Raw genomic sequence first — 19037 nt, forward strand, 5'->3', positions numbered from 1 at the left:
TGTAGTTCATGTTTGCACTACTTAGACTGCTACTTGCATGAAAAGAAAGTGTGGTATCTTGGTCCATCGTAGTTCCTGCCTTAGCTGATCCTTTTTTTCTACCTGAACCAGCTGTGCTTGGTTTTACTTTCACATTTCAGTGTGGCAGACTGGGAGCCATACATTAAATTATGCTTCTCAGTTCCAGTATTACTTTCCTAAGCATTTGCTAACACTCACTGTGTGACAGGGTACTTGATGGGTGCAGTTCACCAATGCTTGTATTCTGATGTTCACGGAAAGAATTTGTAGAGCTAAATGATACCAAGAAGTCTTTCATTTTAACAGATTTGGTTTGGTCATTGACTTCTGTGTTAAAAATGATGAAAATATTTAATATATAAGATTATATTTAACCTGCCAGGCACATGGCAGACTTCACTTATGTGTTAGGGATCAGTTCTTTTTTCCTAAATTATTCTTAGGGTAATAAATTACTATTTTATGCACAGGACAGCTAAATCTATTTTATGCTTTTTTACTTGCTTTGTTGTAACTTGGAAACTATTCAGCTAAATAAATTGATCTATTTTGCTGTGGGAGAAGGTTTTCTTTTTGGTTTCTTAATACTTGTACTTAGCTGTTACGTTTACTGATTGGAGACATTTTATACATTTCAAGAGTAGAACTTGTGATTTTGTATTGTTGCTTATATGTAAATTTTACTCCTTGTTTGTTTGAGTGCTCCAGGTATTCAGGTTCACTCTTGATCACTCACACATCAGACTTGTGCCTGTGCCTTGGTTATCCTCAGCATCCTGTATTGCAATGCAGAAAGGTTCTTCCATTCCCAGAACCTGGGGTTTGGATGATTGTTTGCCTGAGCCTTGCAACTCTTTGCATTGCAAATATGCATTCAGAATTGTACAGAATAGATCTCTTTGGGGGTGAGTTTGCCCACTGGCAGACTTGTGATCTCTTCAGTATTTGCTGTACCTTTTCCTGGGTTTGTTGTTGTTGTTGAATCCCAACTGGATACCTGCCCATATAAAAAAGCTTCATTGTGTATGTTCACCTTGTTATTGTACTCTTGCAAGTCACACAGATGAGCTTCCCACCTTTGGGTAAATCACAGCACACGCAAATGGCACGGTGGGAAAACCCATGGTCTTTATCATGGTGTCTCCCCAGTAGAGGTATTGAATGGGGGGACCTGTGATTAGACTGGATACAACCCTTCTTGTTTCCAAATGGGTTGTGAAATTGTCCTGAGAGTTAAAAGCAGCTGTTCTGTAAATGCATCTGGGACTCCAGTTTAGTTTCTGAATTCACTGCTGGTGCTTGTGGTATCAGGTACTACTGAAGTGGGGAATATCCAAACCCAGGCAGGGAATGCTTCAGGCTGTGGAGAGTGACCATGTTTCAGATGCATCCATGATCCTTCTCCTGTGTAAATGTGCCTTCAGAAGCACATGTTTTTTAAGGGAGTAACTTAACAGTCAAATGCTTGTGGGAAAACCAAATGGCATGCTTGGTAGCAGGTGATGTTCAAGGTGTGCTACCTGTGTGGCATTCACCTTCTAACCACTGTCATGGACAGGGAGGATGGTGGGGGAGCCAGCTGATGGCTGACTTGATATCCAACAGGTGTCCCAAGCAGTTGGTGCTGGCCAAAACTCTACCTGAGCATGGAGAGGACACATGCCCAGGAGTGGTGGAGCTGCTTGAGCTCCAGTTGCTGGCAGTTAGGTTGGTTTGTGGAGTGGGGAGCTCACACTCTTCTAATGCTTTACTGAAATGTTTTGTCTGCCTCCAGGTATCCCTGTGCAAAACCCTGATTAACCTTGCTTTGGAAGGCTTGTCTTACTACCACACATATGATAGATTATTCCTGGGTCTGAGCATTGCCCTGAGTTTTGTGGGCTGGACAACTTATGTGATTTTGGTGATTATCAAGGCCCATACCAATTTGACCAAGACTGTTCCAGCTAATAAAAAGGTAGGTTGGAAGCATTCCAATTTTTTTTTTCTATCAGTTTTCAATATTACATGCATGCTAAGTGACTCTGTGCAGGATAAATGGAATACCTTACCTTGAATACTTCTTTTGATTTGCTGTGGAAACTGGCAAGCCTGTTGAATTTTCCAACTGCTGTAATCCTGTGTGGTGTTGCTGTTAAGTCCATTGATTAGGATCAGTATTCCTAAGATATGTAAGTCTGAGTGTGTTTCTTCAGTTTTTCTTCCTACAGCTTTCCATTTGAGTTTCTAATGCAAGTGTGAGAAAACATAGTGATTTGAAACTATTAAAGGGCCTGTCTTTAACCAGGTTCAGTTTTCCCAGGTTTAATTACCCAGGTTTAATTTTCAGTATTAACAGCACTCTGTTGTTTGGAAGAGTACAGATTTCAAGCTTCTAGTTTTATTGATGCTTCTTCACTGTAAGGCCAAAAAAAACCCAACCAGCATGTAAATAATTCCTGCCCTCTCTGGTAATTTTACATCTGTTCTTAGAAACTGTGCAGTCCAATAATGGCATTTTTAAGATGTATAGCCTGTTTTGATAGATGAGCTGTGGTTTCACAGAACAGTGTGTTCTTTTGCTCTTTGTGATTTGCAAGAAGACTTTAAAGATGAAGGAAGCTCTTTTTGACTAGATTATTATGGTTTGATTTTTCACAAAGTATAAAATTCTAAGAATTTATTTTCAGTCATTCATCAGGAAAAGAGACCTCAAAAAGGTGAAGAAGAAAAAAGCTAGCATTTCACTAGAGAAGGGTTAAAGCATTTGTGGGGAAGGGGACATTGTCCCAAACTTCAAGAATTTGTTTCAGAATAAAAGGAATTGTTTCATTTTGTCAAGTAGGTGAGAATAAGCACTCGCTTAACATCTTTACTGCCTTCTATATATTATTCTGAGAAAATTCCTATCATGCTGTCTTGAGGTTTTTACTACTGGCTGAAATGAGATAGTCTTGACCTTTAGTGAAAATGCTCAAACAAAATTAAAATGGAAAATATTCATAGGTGCTGTACTGCATGATTTAGTTGTTCTTTCATCAAATAACTGAGAGGAAATAATCCAGAATGCATGTTATGTTAGATACAAACAAAATAATTACAATAAGTAGGCTGAGTATCAGGCATATTAATAACTGCATTAAGGAAAAATTTGCATTCTTAGTTGACATAGATTTTAATTTTGTGTATTGGTTTTACTTGTTGAAGACAAATTTTATGCTAGTGACACTGGCAGAAAAAAAAAGTTGGGTATCTTAGTTCTTCATCTACAGAATTTGTCTTCAGTTTTCATAAGAGGCCCTTTTCTGTAGGCATAATTTCAGTGTTCCTAAATACTTAGAGAATCACAATGTGAGGTTAATGCTTCATATAGGGGATTTATTTGGTTTGTTGCTGATATTGGAGGAACTTAAAGAAATTTGCTGAGTGACTAATCTACCACTGACAAATAGTTTCCTGCAAAGCACACCCTTATAAAATCAAGAAGCCTCTGAGTAATGAAACAGCATGTCCTCTATATATCATCTTTAAAAGTTTTTGGCTTCTTATGCTGCGTATGAAAAAACAGATAATTTTTTTCTTTTGGTGTAGAATGATGTTTTTCCTAGCAAGAAGTATAACCTTTAAATTTATTTTAGATATTCGCAGAATTGCAAATCTCATTTCCACTTTCAATGCATGGCTGACTATATTGGACTCTGTAGTATTTGTGTCGCTGCATGGAATAAAATGTTGATTGTGTGTGTTTACTCATTCAGTGATAAATTATACTCCATGCATATCATATATATGCATATTCATTCTGTCTATATGTCAGCAAATGTAAAATTTCAAGCTAATAAAGCAAAATTGCCCTAGGTCAGCTTTCTATATGACATATCTTTTCTTAGGTTAATGGTGTATCTTAGCAAAAGTTGTACTTTAAAAATAATTTAGAACTTGCATTTGCTGTCATTTTAGATCAAGGTAGTTGTACATCAGTTACAGGGAGGGGGAGCCAGAAAAGATGTTAATCCATCTAGGTGAACTGTGAGCTGATTGTCTCTTCTTCTCAGCATATTTAACACAGTTGTGTATCTGTCTACCTAACTCTTTCAAAAAAGTAGCATTTGTGCAGAAGAAAACAGTGTCTGTCATTACCTACACTAAAGCTGCCTTTGCTATGTCAAGTTGTAATACACACAGATGAAATTGTTTATTTAAAACTTGTACGTAACTTTCCCTTACCAGTAGTTCTTCTGGTATTTGAATGTCCCTGAATAAGGAAGAATAGTTTAATGACCTGACAAAAGGCAGATGTAGAATGACTGTTTAATGCTTCTCTTTGCACAAACAAGGGATTTCTGCTGATGATTAAGGACTGACCTGCCTGAGATAACCCATGTAAAAAGTTCCTTCTCTCTTTGATGTTTCTCCTTAAGAGTGTACTCAGTCTGAGGAGGTGTTTCTTTGAGCACAGAATGTTCCAATCTTGTATCTAATTTTTTTTTCTGAGAAAAGCCCAAAGCAGTACCTGTAGGTCAAGATGAAATATCATGAGTTGTAGCTATGGGGCTTTTAGAGCTGTGCAACACTAGTTCTCTGTTGTATTTTGAAATAGTGGGTCCTTTGAGGAAGGAAGTTTTTCCTGTGGAAGGTTGGTCACAAGCCTCCTTTTGCAGCTGTTCCTAGATCCTGAATAGTAGTGAAGTTTTTTCTGGTAGGAGTTAATGCTTAATATTTTAATTTAATTAGTTCTATTACAGATGTCTCAGGCAGGAGGAGGAAATGTGCTGTTGGAATTTTCATTAAATGCTTTGACTGTAAGGCTATGAACTTGAACTTGGTGGCTTATATTCCAAGCCTGTTTGTAGAATCTAAATTTGAGATTTCTTTTTCCCAAACCCCTTAGCATCTCTGGCTTCAGATAGATTCCAAGTATCCATTGAACATAAATGACATTGCATATATTGGGCTTCCAGATTGTACAAATATGTCTCTCCCATGCAGATTTTACTGCAGAACCTTATGAAGAGGCACATTTAGAATTAGATCTTCAAATCCTATTGTTGTTGGTTTTTTGTTTTTGTTTTTTTTTTATCTGGCTGACAGCTTTGTCTAGAGTTATGTAGAGACACATGTCAGCTTGCATGGCTGTGTTAAAATAGCATTTGTTGTACAGTGTAACTAACAAATGGAAAAGAGAGTGTAATTTAAAGCATTTTATTGCTGTTAAAAGAATGTTTGTCCAATGTTTGTATTTCAGAAATCTACTGTTCTCTTCTATGGTTTTGCCTCTGCTGGAATGATAATAACTTTTTTCCTGTTGATTCAAAAATGTCCTTGGACATACTATATATACTGTCTCTTGCCAGTGCCAGTATGGTATGCAGTTGTGAAAGAGTAAGTAAACAATGCAATTTATTACTACTGTTTTATAAGACCCAGTCTGGACTTCCTTTTTGTAGAGAATTCAATTTTTCCCATAAATTTGGGAGAAAACTTCATTAAGTGTTTCCTGAGACATTCCAAAGGACTCTGGTTTATATTTCAGTTGACATAATGAGTAGTGTCCAAACTGACTGATACAGTTGCCAATTCTAGAAGATATCTTTTCTATTAGCAAAAATAAATTAAGCTATTTCCATGAAAACATAATTTTAGTACTCTTGCAACTGTTGCAAAAGAGTGCTAAAATCTTTGCTAATACCTGTAGCAGCTGACTTATTTTGCAAAATGATCCTGTAAAGTGTCCAGTCTGTGGAACACCAGCTACTTTCAGAGAACACATGCTAGTCATGCTGAGGAATGTGCTCCTATATTGAAATATTTGTCTTGTTTGGATCTCCTTTTACTCCAGGCCCAAAAATGCTTGTTATCTTCTGATTCTTTTTACTTTCTTGATCTACTGGCAATTTGTAGCTACCAACTCAGTATTATTCAGAGAAAATGAGACCAACTGCAGTTCGATAATGAGCTGTCTCATAAAGCACAGGAAAAGCTAACAAGGAAGGTTTTTCTCTCTCTAAAGCTTCTGAATGTTTCATCAGTTATGACAGACATTAAGCACAACATAACCAAAAATATTCATATACTCAGAGTCAATTTGGGTAGTGAATAATCTGAAGCTTGTCCAAACACTGGCGAAGATGTGCCAAATATTGAAAGAAAAAAGCTGGAGGATTTTATTGTAGATTTTCTATCAAGTAAAACTGGGCAGAAGGATCATCTGGCCATCAGCCATGGGGTCTAGGAAGGAGTAGCAGTACCTCTAACTCTTTTTGTGCTCTGACCCCATCCTTGCCCTGTGAAGGTAAGGTGCTAAATTATTTCTGTGTTTTTAAAATGAATGTTATCTTGTTCCATCATTTTGAACAGAATTCCTGTCATTCAAGACCTTGCCACAAATGTTTTGTCACTTCATATTGGTCAGTCTATAGGATTCCTCTTGGTATGTGTACTGGGAATTGAAATACTGGTAAGTATTTTATCCTTGTGTATCAACAGGGTATCTAATTCCTCTTTGAGGAATTTGTGTTTGATTTTCAGTTCTGTCTTGGATTTTTTTAAATTAGGTCTTCAGCTTTTTCTACCGCTCTGCACTTTCTGTTGGCCTTCTTGTCTTTGCTGGCTGGCCAGTGATCACACAGCTGTGGGTTCAAGCTAAGGTATTGTATTGCTTTGGTGAACAGCTGGATTGCATCTTAGGATGTTGGGAGTACTTTGGAATGCTGCTTTAGAGTCTTATTCAGTTATGCTCTGTTTCCCATCTCAGTCATAAGCTGCATGTAGCAAAGCAAGGGAATTTAATATGCTCTGGATAGATCTGTTTTACAGCAGAAGTAATGAGAGTGCTTAAGAGTTTTGGGGTATCTATGGGTTAGCTATCAGTTTTCTGTTGTTGATGACTAAAAAAATGCTTGACTCAATCATATGAAATGCACATCATTTATCAAACTGTTGCAGTGACTATGGTGTTGATGTGTATGATTGGTGAAAGTGTCACCCTTTAACTAATATGATCATTTATTAGAAAAAAATATTGAAGATAATGCAAAGACAATTGTCAACTCATTATTGTCTGAAATCAGCTGGGACACAGGGGCAGCTTTCTGTATTGTTTTTCCTAGGAAAAAAACTCCACCTTCATGAAGTGGCATGATATTTTATTTAAGAAACATTTCTTCCATTAATTGATTCCAACATCTCTTATTTCAGGGGATACCTAAAACCTAGGGTTCTGGGATAGAGAAATGGAGTCAAATTGCTAAGTCTTGGTCTCCAACAACTGCCAAGATGAAGGCTTGTATTTGTTTAATTTACAATTTTTTGTTCTAGTTGAGTAATCAAGTAACTAGTCTTAAATGTGGATATGCACAGATGATGATTTGTAGCATGAAATTTCTGTTCAGGAATATGAATTTGACTTGAGCTTGAAAAATTTAAATGAGACACCTCTTAATGTTTTTAGTTAAATAAAACATCTGGGATAGGGTTTTTTTTCATCCTAGCAAAGAGTTTCAGGAACTACTTAGATGATTATATAAATGAAATTCTTTTCTGTATTACATTGAAGTGCTGTAATACCAATGACCCCATGCTATTTTTTTTTTTTAGTTAATCTAAGTCCTTGGTGCTGCAGGGTCTTTGCTTATGGGAGATGCTAGTAGCTGTTAGTAGTTCACTGGAGTATTTCTTTATGATTAGATAATTTTCTGTCCACATGACCTCCTTCTTCTTCTAGACAAAAGCATTGATCTGGACTCTCCTGTGTGTGCTCCTGGCAATATTTCCATTAATGCCTGTTGTAGGAAGAGAACCAAACATTCCTCTGGTGTAAGAATCTCATCTTGTTCTTTAAATTTTTTATTCCCTCTTTGATTCAAAATTTAGGCTGCCTTTTGGTATTTGTGAGGACCTGCATTATTGAAAGCTGGCTGAGACAGGAGTTGAAATTCAGGGTTTAAATAACATGATTATAGAGACCTTAGGTATTCACTAATGAGAATGAGAATAGACTTTTAATTATTTTGCCACATCCATTTGTTCTTTGTGTTTTTCCATAATTTTTTGTCAAGGGAAACATTTCTCACAATACGAAAATTTGCACATTTTACAGGAAAATAAAAGGGATTATTAAAAGAGAAGCTTCAGTGGGGTGTAAATATGGTCAACAGCACTATCATACGTAAATTAGAATTTAGTCAAAAGCTATATACTTGTGACAGCATCTTTCAGAACTTGTCCATCCAATTTTGAATAATTTATCTTTGAATAGCACTCTGTACCTAATGAGATATTCAGGGAAATAAAACAAACATGGTAGGCAGAGCTCTCTTCTTCCTCTTTGTTTCTGTCTCTTCTTTTTCCACTTCTGCTTCTCTATCCTGAGTCTTCTTTTCTGGTATTGCTTGTCTGATTTTCTACAGTTGTTGTTGTTTATTGTTTGTTTTTCAAGTACATCTTTGTTATCTGTCCCTCTCCTCTTGTGAGCCACTCTTTGGGCATAGGAGCATTCTGTCATATCTGGATGCAATCCAGGTGGTTGGCCTGAAGGGTTAGGCTTGTGGTCTCTTTGTAGTTACTGCAGGAAAAGTGAATTTACCCCAGGGTGCAATGGCTCCTGCTGGCTGGGAGAAGATACCATGCCTCAGCAAAGCCAGGATGCCTGATCCTCAGTGAAGTATGGGATTTGAACAGTGATATGTGATTGCAGATAAAATTATGAGCCCAAATATTTTCAAGATTATTTGCATTCTCCCTCCCTCGGTATTTTCCACTGTGTTTTAAATCTATCTCTGAAAACCCTTCTTAGTCTCATTCCTTGGGCACATTAGAAATACTGAGCACAGATTTGCTTTGACTGTGTTACAGCCTCTGAGCTGTATATACACATATATGTATTTCTGCTGGTCCAAACTGAGGTTTTTCTCTTCTTTAGAACATATGTGCACAGCTTGGAAATCAAAATGGAATTAAATTACCTACAGATCTTCCTCTCTGACACCTCTTTATATTCACCTTGCCCAGCCTGTACATCTTTCTATTTATTCTTCTGATGAAACATTTTACCTTTGAAACACTCTGTTTGTCTGAAACTTTTCAAGGGAGTTTTGAAGCTGGAAAGTTTTGAAGCAGCAATTAAAAATATATGTGACACTTCAGGATGTTGCAGTTAAGTTGATGCTGGGGGAGAAGATTCAAGAGGGAGAAATCAGAAAGCCAGTGAGAAATCTGTGTTTCTGTTCTTGGGCAGTGGTACTGTCAAGTCAGGGCTTTTCAGTACATTTATGAAACTTGTATGGTAGGAGCAGGGAGCTCCTGAGTCAGCTCAGTCATAAAAAGGAAACATGGGGATGAAAGCAGGGCTAGATAATCCAAGAGGAACCTGGAGATACTGAATATTCAGGATAGATTAGGAAACCCAAAGTGTTCCTGGGGTTGAATCTGGTGTGGGATGTCAAGTGCAACAAGACAGTGTACAGTAGCAAAAGAAATTTTTTATTATGTTTTCTGAGATTTTATTGTTGTTTGGCTTGTTTTTGCAGAATAGCAGCTGGTTTGCTGACCATCTTGATATCTTTCTTCTCGTTGGCATCTCTTTGTAAAAGTGAAAATAAGTACAGAGATAATGAAGATCTGAAAGTATATTTTTATCAGGTCAGTTGTTACTTTTCAGTAATTCTGAATGTTAGAGGGCTTTTATGTGCAAATTTTTACTTCTAAGAACATATTTCTACCAAGGCCACAATTTTCAAGAAAAATATGATTGTTCCTAAGAGTTTTCTCCTTGGTTATTTTAAGAGGGCCATGTGCACATCTTTAAACATAATCATGCTGTGTTCCCAAAAGCCCATCCTGTGCATAATTATATTGCTTCATATATCAATGTGCATATAGATTTTGATGCTGTGCTTGGAGAGTTTGAGAGTTTTTCTTTCCTTTGGTCTGTGGATATCACTTCCAGTGACCTTTGCAGTAGTTGCATGTGCACACTTAGGCTTGCTGGTTTGGGGGGCTGACCTAGTTCTTGTTTCTGGCTGTAGAAGAACAATTGGAGACTGATACTGAGCTGTTTTTTTTGTTGGTTAAGTCTTCTTTCAGGTGAATTATATCTTTGTGAAATAGGTAGTTTTTTTTCATGCTTGGAGCTAATTAAGTTCTAGAGAGCTTTAATATTTTAATAATACCTTGCATGTCTGCTGTCCTCTTTTTTTGCTTTTTTTTTTCCCCTCAACCTATTACAAGATAATAGTTTAATTTCAGGACCAGCTTTATCTGTTATGATTTTAGTGTATGCTGGAGTTTCTTGCTGAGCAAAGCAATGCACTCATTATATCAGTGATTTAGGTATGGAGCTCAAATTGGTTGAAAGGAGGAAGGGAAAGAGTAATGAATGCTTGAAAATGGCTTTAGCTGAGCATGAATGCATGTCAAACATGGTGGTGATGTCTCTTAATTTTTTCAGCCTGTATGTGGAAAAGAGATGTCAGTTCCTTTCCTAAGCATTTAAAACATAAATTTCCAGTGTATGCTCAGCAATGGATTTCTTGCTGGAATGCCTGAAAAAAGCTTACACTGGGTGGGGAAGTGAGGGAGTAACTCAGTAAGTGGCTGGCCAACCTCAACTTGCCACACAACTGCTGCAGCATCTCATGATGATGAAGAAATTGGTGCATAGTGAAAAAGTAATGCCAGACTATTCTTGAGCAAACATAGAGAATCAGGAAATTCACTCACAGAGTGATACTTAATTAGAGGAAAATGTTCTGCCTGCTTATTCTGGAAGTAACATCTTCATTTTCCTTCCAACTTTTAGGAGGATCATAAAGTTCCTCAAATTGCCTCTTAATCAGAAGATATTTTACAATAGTGACATCTAATTACTAGTCTCTAGTAGACTTTTGTTTCAGTACCTTAATTGGGAATGGGAAATATGGGATCCACCATTCACATTTTGGGTAGAGGAAAGGATTGGGAGGTGAGATTATTCAGATGCAGAGGGATAAAAGGACATTACAGAGGCATTATATGTGTTTCTAAATAAATTTCTTGGTTTGAGGTTAGGTTACATTTAGTTGCTTTGAAACATACAGGAATACAAAAACAAAATGCTTGTCAGAATACTGGTATTTCTAGTCAATGAAATTCCCTAATTCTACTTTTATATTTTCTTTAGAGTTGGACTTTTCAGTGGGAACAGGAAGGGATAATCTTCAAAAACGCTCATTTTAAGATCCTGAATTTTGGTTACAGCTCCCAGACAGTTTTAAAGATGAGATGAATCCCCTAGTCAGGGGAAAGTACCTATTTTGCTGTGACAAATGATGATCAGGCCTCTGGCATTCAAATAGATAAGCACACTCAATCAGATTCCTGCTCTGCATCTGACAAGGGATTTCTTAAAAGTAGGTTTTGCAGGTCTCCCCTAAGTGGTGTTTGGAGGCAGTCATTAAAGGTTATGCCTTCCTCTGATAATGCTGCTACTTAATGTTTGGGGTCACTGATGAGTTAAGCCTAAACCAATCTAAGCAGTTGATTCTGTGATCTCTGAGAAGTCATTCAGTAATGATGAAAACAGGAGTCATTCATAATCCATCAGCTAGGCTGCTGCAGTGCTTACTGTATAACTTAATTTTTGCTGGAGAGAGTACCAGTTTCTCTTTGCCATCCATTTCATAGGTGATGCCCAGTTTCTGCCACACTACTGAAACATGCTGTTTTCATTGGTTCATAATGTTGGACCAAGTTATTCCCAGGATGCTTGGACTTCATATGTTTCCAAGGTCATCAGTTTATTAGTTTCCTCCTCTCTATTAGAATTTTGGAATAATTTTGGTTGAAAAAGACCTGTAAGATCAAGTCCAGCCAAGATCAACCTAACACTGCCAAGATCACCACTAAACAATGTTCCTAAGTGCAACATCTACATGTTGAAAACAGAGGTCAACAGTAGGAATCCATGTCATTCTGATGGAGCCAGGGGACAGGAAAGGTGTTTCAGCCAGCCTTGTGGCCAGCTGATGATGCTGGTTCCCTGCCATTCTCCCTATGGGTCCTTAGGGTGCTTAGGAGAGCTCCCAGCTGGAGTGGCTGGCAGTGTGGGGACTGCAGGTGTCACCCTTGGTTTCTTCTTTGTAGCTGTGTCACCTACAGGTGTGTGTGTCTGAGACCTGCTCTTAAGTTGTTCAAGAATTTTCTCTGAACATCGGAGAGGGTTTTGAAGGATGAAGGGAGACAGATTCTTAGCTCAGTTTGCCTCTCCAAGTTTCTTCTGCTCAGTTCCACGGTCTTGGAAGTGTTGGTGAAAGCCAAGACCAGTTTGAACGTTACTTAAAATGTGAACACAGATTCTCAAAAGCACTTGCTGAGCCCTTCCCTGGACACTGGCATGGATTTAGCAGCAGTTCCTTGTGCTTACTAATGTACTAATGTTCCCAGGTCATCACAAGTCTTCCAAGGCACAGGATATATTATGGAGGGTGACACAGAGTCAGTGCAAAGTGACTTCACCAGTGTCTAGGGGATATTGGAGGAATAACCAGAGCTCATGATACCAAAAAACTTGATAATATCTATCAAAGGGCCCAAATATAGCAACAAAAGTGTCCAAAATAAAATATCTGAGGTCAAAAATTCCCTGAGCTTTTGGATGCCTAATGTTTTGACCTTGTTTATTGATGTTGCAGAGAAATATAAGGTATATGTTCTTGTGGCCTGAAATTAAATAGAAGTAGCAGATACTGAGCACCTGTGAAACTTGTCAGAAAAGAATGCTGATGCTAAATGTATCGTCTGGGCTGATCCCACTAGGCATCACTGCAGTCTAGCAGGGAAATAGCAGCTATTCACATGGTACAAAGTGATGGATGTGAATGGTGTAGTTGCACTGAAAAGGCACGACTGCAATTACATCTTGTAATGCAGTTTTAAAGCACGTGTTTGCAAAGTACTGTGCATGCTTGATTTGCCTTTTAGTGGAACTGCAGAGTTGTGAATAAATAGCAGTAATTGAAAACTTGGCTCAAGCATTTTCTTGGATAATTGTCACCTTTCAAAAATAACTGACTCATGGGGTAATTTTCGAAAGGTTTTTTGCACGTACTTGATGACTGAATGGTGTCTCGAATTAGTCAAAGAAAAAAACCTCTCCAACTTCTCTGCTTCTGCAAAGCCAAGGGTTCTGCTTCAGGTGGTTCAGTCAATTCAGTTGGGGGGCAAAAAACCCAACAGCTTCTTTCCATCTCCTAAAAGCCACTTCCAATTTGTTCTGCTGCTTGTCTACTTCCAGGACCCTTCCCCTTCTCCCTGTACCTGATTCTGCAGCAAAGCCAAAGGCTCTGCTTGTTCTTTGTGGCTGCTGTTTGAGGACAAGCGCCCCTTGAAGGACTGGGGGCTTGTGTTTTCTGTGGATTGCAGGCGTGTTTAAATAGTTACTCTTGACAAAGAGCATAGCATAGCAAATCTTTGGTCCAGGTCACTTGTGGCTACTATTCTAAAATAGCACAAATAAACAACAAGAATGATAATAAAAAGTAATCTACATAGAAGGTTTTAAAAGTCAGTAATTGTAAGTTATAAAAAGTTATAAATTCTGATACTGTCTTTGACTTCCTGTTCTTGTGGTGATTCAGATGAGGTGTTTATGCAACTCTAAAGCATATTTACATATTTAGGATGGAATGGCAGAGATCCATACATTAATTTTGTGTTTCTTTGCCTGATTTCTTCTTTCTAGATGTTCAGTGTTGCACTTTCGACATATGTTGTGGGCAGTACCCATAACAGTCTTAAGATCAAGCAGGGATTACCTGTAATGAATCAAATTATTAGCTGGATGACACTAGGTAAGAAAATCTTCCCTCTCAAACTTTTATGCTGGCAGTTTGTGGAGTCTGGGACTGTGTGGGGGATGATGTCACTTTTTCATCAACGTATTTTCCTTTATCTGACTGCTGGTAATTCTGTATGTTTGCTTTCCTAACTGAGTTTTTTTGAGATATGTGTTAGTCTTCTAAAATAATTGTCCTTTGTAACTTTGTGATAAAATGCAAATACCTTTGATTTACAAATAGCTTTATCTTCTATTTTTAGTGTTCTGAATATTTTGAAGACTACTTTTAGGGATAAATGGCATAAATGCCCTTTTTGTTTCACTTGGAGCTGGATATGGACGATCTGAGATGTTCTGCCATCAATCCAGATGAGCACAGGGAAATGACCAAAGGTTGTTGCTGTAATTCAGTGTAAACTTGAAGCTTCAGCAGATAGCAGTGACCCTTGTGGAAGTGATTTTGAGAGCTGCTTTGCAAAACACCTGTGAAATAATTATGATAGTATATGTTTGGTATCTGTTAGTATCTAATATTAAAGAAAAAAGCAGTTTGCAAGTCTATGAATTTTTCATCACTCAAAAATCTTAGTGTGATTAAACAGAGCAAATGGAATTGTTACTGGACTTCTGGAATACAGTGAAGCAATACCTTTCATATTTCAGCTATAAAATAATTTCTGTAGGGCTCCATTAAAAAACATTGAGCATTGTTTATCCCTGAGTGATCTGAAATGTGAGATTTGTTTTAGAGCTAAACATATCCCATATAAATTTTGATAGCAGCTTTTTGCTACAAGTTGAGATCAGGAATTTAAACATAACTTAATGAAAGAACTGTGGCCCATGTACTTGCTGGTTGTCTTGTACATTCCTGTACTGGTGACATTGTTTTAACTTAAGCAGATCTTGTCAGATTTAGCAATCTTGCTTCTGTTTGAGCAAATGGATTCAAGATTAAGTTCAGTGATTGTGATCAGTGTGTGTGACCAATGCTTTTTTAGTAATGCATTTTTCTTTGGAGCATTTTCCTTTCCATCATGCTCCCCTAACTCTTTGTAGCCTGCTAAGCTAAATGGGGATCTCTGTGTGGATGAATTTCTCACAGTTGTAAAGTCAATGAAATCGATGAAGTCCTGTTTGGCTTACAGGAGCAGGAATTGAGTGTAAAGGTAATATTTCTCTCCTGTGTAAGGATGAAGGAAAAACATTTTTCATCTGAGAGATGATTCAGGCAGTCATGAGGCTTAGAGTTATGAGGAAAAAGTATATTAGAAATTCTCTTTGTTGTGGGTGATGATAAAAATAAAGCTAACGGTGAAGTAAACTGTAGGTACTCAAAATATCTACTTGCTGCCACAGTAGTGTTGAATATTTTAGCAAAGTCTTTCAGACTGGAAGTAATCATTCTAAGTGAATATGATATACAAGATAGGAGCTTTGTGTACTTGCTGAAATTGCTTTCCATAATTAAACACAGAAATAAGCAGGTAAAACACTAAGGCATCCAACGTGTCCTCAATACTCCTCTTGGAGAGAAATGCCATGTCATTACCATAACCACAACTAGCACCTGCCTTGTTGCCAGTGTGTACCACAAATGGGATACCATAAGAATTAAGGTTCCAAACTCTACTGTAGCTTTTCCAAGGTTGGTGGGATTACAGGTGGTCCAACTCCTCTTTGTCTTTTTGCATAGTTGTGGAAGAATGGCACTGTTATTGAACTCTTTTTGCATTTCTGTGTATTTATAGAACTAGAAACACACATTTAACAGGATTTGTTCATAAAAATACTGTTTTGTTATTGTGTCAGGATAATAATACTTCAGAAGTTTCCTAGGGATTTTTTGCCCCCCTTCTCAGCTATTTATCCTGATTAATGTGAAGCCTAACTTTAAATTTTAACTTTGACCCATTTTTTTTTCTGTTTTTTTGGAGAAAGCCTGATGTTTGAGGAACCAGGCAAATGAATTAGTGATGGCTGGGTTCCTGTAGGCCTGTGTCCAAGTGGCTTTAGCTGTAACACTGTATGGTTCATACAGTGTACTTAACTGCAAACATCGAGGCAAAACCAGGAGGTGTAACAATAATTCAATTGCTTCCCATGTTCTTCAGAACCTTCTTAATATTAGCAGACATTTCTAAATGAATGTATATTATGTCTTAAAATGTTCATCTCTGAGAATTTATCATAGCAACTTGCTAATTTTTGAGGAATTTGTGTCACAGCTGTGTGCAGGGGTCATATACAGAAGTTTGTGTAGGTCAGCCAGAAACCTACAGGTCTTTTTATGATTAATATCTCATGTATTGCATCAGAGATGGAAGAGAAAGACTAATAATCACCTACTAGCCACTCATCTGTTCTCATCTATGATTACACTCAGAGCGATACACATCTGATATGTTCAGTGTCATTCACAGAGGCCAGTTACCATGCTGAATTTTATTTCCAACTGTTCTGACTTTCAGTGAGGTCCTTGGAGTTCCTCCTTGAATTGGGCCTTCTTGGAGCCTCTTGAAGTCGCTTATTCTGTAAGTGTAGCAGTGGCCAAAGCTGAAAGGCAGGAAATAAAACATACTGACCCTCAGGACTCAAAAACTTCCACACCTCTCTTTCATTGATATGTTCACTATGAATACTAATGGATACAATGATGATAATCACAAGGGAGTACTTTGCATATCTTATAGTTTTGTGTTCCTTAGAGTGATCATTAATATTGACTAAGTGTCAATGCAATCTTTGAATGATTTAGTAATGTGAAGTTCATATACTGCAATGAAGAACCACATGAATGTTATTTGTCAGCATACTTTTTTAGAAACATGCAGTTTTCATATTAAAAAAAACATGTTTAAAGATCATATCACAGCAATGCTTGTCCTTCTCCCTTTCCCTTCTTCAAGCCCTGGCCATCTTCCTTGTTTTTCTTCCTCTTTGCCCACTTCTGTAGTAGCCCAGTTCCTAATCTAGTTACAAAGAATAGAAGGCCAGGTTGGATGGGGCTCTGGGCAATGTGGTCCCAGTGGAAGGTGTTCCTGCCCATGGCAGGGGGTTTGGCACCAGGTGATCTTTAAAGTCCCTTCCAACCCAAGCCTTTCTATGGTTCTAATCCAGTGGAGCAGTGCCTTTGTCACTGCAGTTTTGGAGCTGCCAGAGGTCCTCAGGGCCATGGTAAGTGGTTTTCAGAGTAGTATTGAACAGTCAAGTTTGATTTTAGGGTAGTGCTTCTACATCATCTTAAAAACGTATTAACATCGGTAAATGAGAAATTGTAAAGACTGTGACATGGAAAGACAGAAATTAAAATGATACAGAACTGAAATTACTTTTGATGAATGTGAAACATTCCAAACATTGTATTTTCTTTAGCAAAACTAACTTCTGAAAATAGAAGGTCATACATGATCTGTATTGAATTTCTGTACATAAAATGTCAGGAGTTGAGGAAAGTTATCTTGCTGAGGATGGAATGTTTTGCATGTTGTGACTGATGTATCTCTTTTTATTGCAGTTTTTTCCCCAGCGTTGCTGCTACTGAGCCCCACATTTCTCTTTGAGAGACTGTTCAGCATATTGCTCTCCCTGATGTCCACCTACCTGCTCCTCAGCACTGGGTACTTCATTCTTACTCTGTTTGAGTTGGTTTTACATACAAAAATCCAGGACTATATTTGAAACTGCTTCATCTCATGCACGTTTCTGTTAAAGGTGTAACATGTGCTTCCAGCATTTATCTCCTTGTTTAGTTTACCAAATAAAATTTCAGGGAACCTTTTATGTTCTTCCTTGTATTATAAACACAGTTTGTTGACATTCCTTTCAACTAGACAAGGCAGTGGCTGGAAGGGTGTATGTTCAAACAGTCTTGCACCAAAATAAGAAAGTCTGGTTTAGTTTATGCCTTTTGCTGTTTTGACGTGTGCTTTTCTGCTCACAAACAAAAGGAAATAGCATCTCTCACAGCTGCTCAGCACTGGTGTCTAGTTATGGCTTAAATGATGTGTGCCAGGAAACAGGTAGCCCTAAAATGAGGGAAAATTGTGTTCTGAGAGATTTTTGTGGAAGTAATTTTTTTTTTTCAAAGGGATGTTGTTTCCCATAAAGACTAGACCTTGCTTCTTTTTGGATAAAAGTCAATTCCTCTGATGCTTTAAATGAAGAAAACACTGTGTCAGCCAACCCTTTCTTTTTTCTCAGACATGGTAGTTTTTAAGAGCATAATTAATGGGGAGTATAGGAACTGTTCTTTCCGCCTCCCCTCCCACTTATCCTCTGGATTTAATTACACTGGAAAATTAAGTGGAATAAAACATCTTGCAGCAGACATTTTGCAGTAGCTGCCTCCTGTGGATACTCTCATTTTACTTGAAGCATCTCCTTTCTTTTTTTTTTTCCCCCCAGTCTTCTGCCTCCCCTTCCTCCCACTTCCCCATTAAGATTTTGATCCTAATGTTACTCCTGACTGCACACACATTCTTGCACTCAACCTTCTTAGCCTGTGCTGGCTGCTGTATAAAGCACAAATGTTGTTCTCTCTGAGGCTGGCAATCTCCCTCTCTGTATTTTGGCCCTGCATCAGACCACGTAAATGCTGACAGCTCTCTGCTGGCTTCCTGCAACGTCCAAACAGATGAAAAAATTTTGGAGTGATTCTTAAAGAAGAAAACAAAACCTGAGGCACTGGTGCCAAAAGTGTCCAGTGTTTCTCTCCTCAGTGCACTTTTCTGGCATGTAGTGATAACCCAGCACATTGCCTGGGTAATTGCAGCCCCTCTCTAGGGCTGGTTTAGTGGAAATACTGAAGCCAGCCTAAAAGCATGGTTGCATACAACCACTTGTCATCAACTCTGTTGAAGGCATTTAATCTGAAGGCAAGTGTAGACCATTATAAGGGCTGTCGTGTTTCTATTATTGACAGCATAACTATTTCATCTTCATATTTAGCTGCCTGTGGTTCTGATAATTAAAATGGAAATGTCTATTCAAAATTTTTTGTTCCAATTTAAATTGCTTTGTAGCCCAGCAGAAGCAATCCCAAGATTGACTGCAGTGATTTCCTTATTTTTTAGACAAACAGGTGTTTGTCTAAGAAGGAAAAAATAAAAAGGGAAACATTTACAGTCTTGTCAGTATCAGTATTATAATTTTATCCTGAAAGAAAAAAGCCTGGGAGGTACTGTAAAGTGCAACTGGAGAAACTAAATGTTATCCAATTTCA

The 19037-nt window shown here is 37.8% G+C and overlaps 1 protein-coding gene across 3 annotated transcripts in view; it reads left to right on the forward strand.

Annotated features, from left to right (window-relative positions):
* The window catches only part of PIGN (phosphatidylinositol glycan anchor biosynthesis class N), a 98356-nt gene that overhangs the window by 58289 nt on the left and 21030 nt on the right, over window positions 1-19037 (forward strand). For all 3 annotated transcript variants that reach the window (XM_064426994.1, XM_064426984.1, XM_064427002.1), the window contains 8 exons: window positions 1796-1978; window positions 5246-5382; window positions 6358-6457; window positions 6555-6647; window positions 7724-7815; window positions 9528-9639; window positions 13718-13826; window positions 17331-17433. In XM_064426994.1, the coding sequence (XP_064283064.1) occupies window positions 1796-1978; window positions 5246-5382; window positions 6358-6457; window positions 6555-6647; window positions 7724-7815; window positions 9528-9639; window positions 13718-13826; window positions 17331-17433 (929 nt within the window). The remainder of the gene's footprint in view (window positions 1-1795; window positions 1979-5245; window positions 5383-6357; window positions 6458-6554; window positions 6648-7723; window positions 7816-9527; window positions 9640-13717; window positions 13827-17330; window positions 17434-19037) is intronic.

The sequence above is a fragment of the Passer domesticus genome, chromosome 1 (assembly GCF_036417665.1).
Source record: "Passer domesticus isolate bPasDom1 chromosome 1, bPasDom1.hap1, whole genome shotgun sequence".
NCBI lineage: Eukaryota > Metazoa > Chordata > Aves > Passeriformes > Passeridae > Passer > Passer domesticus.